Source organism: Acipenser ruthenus, chromosome 16, assembly GCF_902713425.1.
Source record: "Acipenser ruthenus chromosome 16, fAciRut3.2 maternal haplotype, whole genome shotgun sequence".
NCBI classification, from domain to species: domain Eukaryota; kingdom Metazoa; phylum Chordata; class Actinopteri; order Acipenseriformes; family Acipenseridae; genus Acipenser; species Acipenser ruthenus.
Genome location: NC_081204.1, coordinates 31,121,634 through 31,127,633, shown reverse-complemented (window position 1 = coordinate 31,127,633; position 6,000 = coordinate 31,121,634). Strand labels below are relative to the sequence as shown.

Here is a 6,000-nt window from a genome sequence, read left to right as displayed (position 1 = left end):
CCAGAGCCTCGGGGGGCAAGACAGTATGTTTCAAGAATCTGCAGCAGTCTAATATATATTTTATTTTTAACTGGCTTAACTGAATTATTAAAAAATACATATTTCTAAAATATTAATAACATACAACTGTGAGTGTGCAGCAGCCACACATTATTCAACCAAAAGTTTTGTTTTTTTTTCTGGTGAAATAATTAATAATAATTTGTGAATACGGGTAATATATTACACACACAATAAAAAATGACCTGTATTTGAATATTGCAGAAATAAAAAATAAAATCCAATTAAAAAAAGACGCAAGAATGAATCTATTGCATTCCAGTGGTGTAGTCAGGATGGAAGAGAGTTCAGTTCTGTTTTCTACAGGCAGCTCAGACTCCATCATTCTGCACTGACACACACACACGTAAAGACACTTTGTGGAAATACTTAAGAAAGTTTCCTGTAATACATGACTATGTATAATGAGATCCACTGGCATGTTTTCAGTTTTATTTGAACAAAAGAAAAAAAAAGCTATTTTCAATGCGTGGAGGCTCCACTTTGACTAATCTGGGAAGCACACAGCCCAGGTCTCCATAGAGTTTAGTAATCTGTCTCCATAGAGTTTAGTATTCTGTGAAGGATTGAAAAAAAAATAAAAAATGTTGTGCAAATTTACTACAATAAATAAACTGTGCCTTTAAAGTTAATAAACTTAATTTTAATAAGTGGGTTTATAAATCATGCCTTGGTAGAAACCCTATGTGGATTAATGGGGGGGGGGGGGGGGGGGGTCGATCCAGCATAGTTTAACTTTGGATCGTTACAATATCAGAATATTACTTCATTCTAACAATATAACAATACACACAACAGAAACACCAATGTGACAAACTAACAACTACATCAACAACAACAACAACAACAACAATAATAATAATAATAATAATAATAATAATAATAATAATAATAATAATAATAATAATAATATACGAAAGCTATCTTACATAGAAAACAGATGTATTTACTAAGCTTACTTTCAAGTTTGTTATCGACACGAGTGAAATAAAACACACCGATTCAAATAAAAGCGTTCAAGTGAGGAATGAATTAACCGCAATAATTAGTTCTGGAGGTGATTTTCCCATCTACATCACAGTATGGTAGTTCATTATTACAGGCAAACACATACAGAAAGGAGTGGTGGTGGTGATGTATTATATCAATAGAAACCTTTACAATCTGTACGCGTTCGGTTTGGGGTTGTTTAACTTAAAATAAGAGACAGAGAGAGAGAGAGAGAGAGAGAGAGAGAGAGAGAGAGAGAGAGAGAGAGAGAGAGAGAGAGAGAGAGAGAGAGAGAGAGAGAGAGAGAGAGAGAGAGAGAGAGAGAGAGAACAAGACAAAGTCAGCCTGTCTGTCGCCTCACCATTGAAATAGCGAGAATGGTGAAATGGTTTGTGATAATGGTGATGAAATGAACCAAGCAACACATTGAGATCAGACCTGGTCGCCTCCTCTTGCGCTTCTTGGAGCCGAATAATTTAACCCTGGAAAAGACGCTGAGTTTGCTGGTCTTCTCGCACGTCCCCTTGTTTTTAGTGGGACTGCTGACACATTTACAGGCATTGGATTTCTCCCGTTCCCTCGCCTGTCTCTTCTGCCGGATCAGGGCGCTGGCTATAGCCGCAGCCATTTCAGCGCGAACAGAAAAACCCCAAGAACTTAAAGCTCTACTCTCCACAGAACAGAAACAAAACAAACAAAATAATAATAATAATAATAATAATAATAATAAGAATAATAAGAATAATAATAATAATAATAATAATAATAATAATAATAAACCAGAATACTAAGAACACTAATTTAAATCCGAAACACGAGTCACCATTATTGCGCTGCCAAAGATGGTAGCAAAAACAGAGTAGGTCCCCTCAAAGCAAATTATACCTTATCACCTTTTAAGCTTGTTATGCAACACTAAATGAATTATTTGGGCGTATCTAGCCAGCCGTGCATGTCTTGCTGTTTGAAGGCGATTCCACAAACGTAGTTGTGTATTGATTTACCCTGTGGAGCTCCCCGATTAGAAAGCGCTAGAACGAGTGTGAAAATGACAAGCGTCAGTCTTCAAAGTATCATTCATTGTCTGTGCAACGCATCCTGCAACCTCCATGTTCCCTACAGATATACGACACTTTTAAAAAAACCCTTCACAATCCCAACCAGAAAGAGCGAATCCCGTCGTTTGTAATGCGGAGCCAGAAAAAACACCTGTTTGGCAGAAAGAGAGACAGAGAGGGATCTGATGCTACCCTCTCTACAGAAAGTGCTGCTTAAAAAAGATCAATAGAATGAACTGAGTCGGAAAATTAGAAATAGTTCTTGCAGCGCGCCTCTTCTCGTGGTTTCTTTCAATCTTTTTGTTTTAAATTTCAAGTCAAGGTGGCAAAATCCAAAAATCCTCTAAGTGCGATCCCTCTGTTGAGAAGAAAAGCGCGTGCTGTCAGGATACCAGCAATTCAGCTGAGCACAGCCCCCTGCGGAACTGACTTCAGCATCAAAGAGACTCCGCTGGCTGCAGCAACGGGGAATCTATACCCATAACATATACCTGTCAGTAGGCTGTAGTACAAGAACTACTTATAATAACGAAACTACAAATACAAATAAAACGAACCCAGAAAGAATCAGGTGATTGGATTACAAAGCCCACATCTTCTGCAATTGCAATCAAATACAAATCCCATCAAATTCCAAACCGTTGTGAAGACGCTGGTGTTCTCTCACCCCAATACAGTCTAACGCACAAGTCGTTCCACATTAATACGTGACGAGTCCCTTTGAGCGGCTCTGGGGGAGACAGCTGTGCGCGGGGCTGTCCTGGTGTTGATGCCCGCTGGCTCTCGTTCGCTGGCTCTCTGGCACAGATCAGCTCTGGAATTAAGCCCACATCTGCTCCCTAGGCTACCCTTGTGTGATTGAGACAGACACCCAAACAAACGTGACTGTGGTCACCAAATACCACGGATCAGACAGACAGCAACTGGGTCGCCACCTTGGATCCCTAACAAAGGCAAACTCTTAAATCCTTCGGGTAGAGGCGGCTTAGCAAGAGCACAGCTGCAACAGCTGAGGAAAAGCTACTGGCTGCACGGTGACGCGCAGTATCTAGTACAAACAGTACTGACTCCCCTAAACCAGCAGATACGGGTTGGATAATTTATAAATGAACATGTGGCACAAACATCGCCCAGCCCAACTTGTTACACAGCACAGAGGCTTGCTGCATTTGAGTTGCAGTGATAGCTTGTTAAACTGGAATGGAAACGGATACACACACACACACACACACACACACACAGGGTCCTGTGCTTTACGGGTATTCGTGTTTACTATAGAAGTCTACTACCTGCTGTTTTTTTTAACGGAAGGGTGTTGTTAATTAAATTAAGATGTTCTTTTTGTTCATATGTTGGCCTAGGCATTACCACCCAGCACCGGCTTTAACCAACACGGTTACCAGCTTTATCCAAAAAACACATGTCTAACACACATAGAGAACTAACACATGTCTAACACACATAGAGAACTAACACATGTCTAACACACATAGAGAACTATCATCGCATTTAAACCATGGATAATCCTTAAACCTCTTCAAAGGTTTTTTTTTTTTTTTTTTTTTTAGAATAAACCAAAGTGTGTATTTTAACGGTATAGAGAGAGGTTTACGTTATAGCAGGGTTTTTGTTATGCAACTTTACTGGCCATATTTACAATGCTATTGGTATTTTGATCAGCCCAAAGAAAAAAGCTGCACAAGGGCGCCATCTAGAGCTCTAAACAAAACATGCACTCCAATTAAAAAAAGACAAAAAAAAAAAAAACATGTGATGTTTTGAAGCTAAATCAAATTGTAGTCTGGTCTTTAATTAAATGAATACCTCATACCCTTTGTTTGCACGATCGTTTTTATTGAAGCAGTAGCGTGACATCGGCACGAAACACGTATCATAGCGTGATAAACAGATACAAAATAAACATGCAAAGTCAGAGGGTATAAAGTATTCATTTAACTTGCATTTTACATTTTAAATACCTAAATAATGTAATCTGCAGTATTAGTGGATACCTTTCCTTACATGTAAAGGTAGAGACTGTGCAGGTGGCTGTCTGATATGCAGCCACATACCACTCTCCCTCTCCCTTTCAACTCATCTGTCTGACCGCCCATGCTGAGAAAGGGGTATATTTGAATACACAGTATAGTAAAACAGTGGAAGGTGCAAGCTAAAATATCATTGTAACGCGATGAATGTCCCGCTCAAACTCTCAGCCTCAAACCAACACCGATCACCGCCCTGTCACAATTTACTGGGCGTTGCCTCGCTTTGTTGGAAAGAACAATGCTATAATTTTTTTTTTTATATAACTCACATATAATCGTATATTAAAGAAAAAAACTACATTTGCAATTGTGTTTTTTTAAAACTGAATATTATGTTTTTTATTGATTCACAAGGGAGCCCTACATGAAAAAAATGTATTTTTAAACAAGGTCGATTAACCTCAAAATAGACATTCAGGGATTTATCACCGTTTGAGAGACACTCTTTTTTGCGGTAGCCTCCATTAAGTCGACGGGTTAAAACAAGTATGCCAAACTCGATCCAGAATTAAAAGAATCAAACCAATTAGATTCCTGAAAGAGAAATCTGTATTTAACAAAAACATCGTCTCTTCCTGTGGCTGTGAAGTGTTTCTGTCGAACAGCCGCGCTGTGGTAAGCCTGCATTTTCAGAACCTCGGAGAGCTCTCTCGCACGCAGGGCGTTGCTCGCGCTGTGTTTACAGGAGCACGGCAACCTAGCAGTAACTTCAGATTTGAACAGTTCACAGAAAGAACCAATGACACTTGGGTTACCATATGGCTCCAGATTAACCGGACGCTTTGAGACAGACCGGGATTTCAAAATTCCCCCTAAATTGAAAGTAATTCACGTATAAATGAGCTCCACCTTTACTGAGATTAATCCTGCTGTTGTGGAATTGCTTGGGCGCAGCAAACAATTCCCACTGATCAGCTGCTTCTGATCAGATCTTAATGAACGAATAGCTAATCTATCGATAGAGCAACGAGATGATGATGCGATTGTATTTGCAGAATAATATGGGCGATTGAATTTTAACAAACAGAAAAAAATAGCGACTGGCTGCAATTCATTCTTAGTATAATACAATTATTTGACGCGCATGCGGGTATTTAAGCACCATTATTAACTGTAGCTAAGGATGGTTCATTTACACCTTCATTTATTTCAATTTAGGGGCAAGTTTGAAATCCTGTTCTGTCTCACAGCGTCTGGTTAATCTGGAGCCATATGGTAACCCTAAATGACACCCACTTTCTAAAAACGACAGAGCAAAACGAACCGCACGATTTCCAAAAAACAAACAAAAAACGTACAACAGACTTTACTGCTTCAACCCGACTCAACAATCTCGATCAAACTAATACAACAAATAGAAAAAGGAAGAACACAAATCTATTCTTAAATAGTATAAAAACAGCATGGTTCAAAGACAGAGCCCAGTCCCAATGCATCTTACCTGATGTCGACCTCTTTAAAGGGAAAGCCATGTTCTCTGAGAAAGGATTGTTAAGCCAAAGCGATCGCAGCCTGCATTTAGCACAGACAGATCCGAAGAAAAGAGCTGCTGGAAAGTTTAAGGCATATTTAAAGTATTCTCCAAGGAACCAGCGCGAACCATCAAGCTCATGCCAGAGCTACAGAGAGATCATTAATGGACATTAGTGACATGTCATTATCAGTTTTAAAAGGCTCATCAATGATTCATTACGGAGCATTGTTGATTTGACAACCGCTGCCCCGGAAAGCATCCTACAAACTGTCAATACTCGCAAAAGAGAATTCACATTTTCAACCCATTGAAGCTGTCTCGCCGTTTTCTCAGATTACAAAAAATTACAGTAAAATGATACCCTAATGCA

General features: G+C 39.2%; 1 protein-coding gene across 6 annotated transcripts in view; it reads right to left on the bottom strand.

The window, feature by feature from the left end:
• The window catches only part of LOC117412251 (fibroblast growth factor 13), an 88,592-nt gene that overhangs the window by 19,988 nt on the left and 62,604 nt on the right, over positions 1-6,000 (bottom strand). The window contains exon 1 of one of the 6 annotated variants that reach the window (XM_058989423.1): positions 5,598-5,885. The exons of 4 other annotated variants lie outside the window; for them this stretch is intronic. In XM_058989423.1, coding sequence (XP_058845406.1) covers positions 5,598-5,628 — 31 coding nt within the window. In that variant the 5' untranslated portion in view covers positions 5,629-5,885. Of the gene's footprint in view, positions 1-1,488; positions 2,639-5,597; positions 5,886-6,000 lie in introns of those variants that run through there. One more of the 6 variants, XM_058989420.1, reaches the window with a different exon arrangement.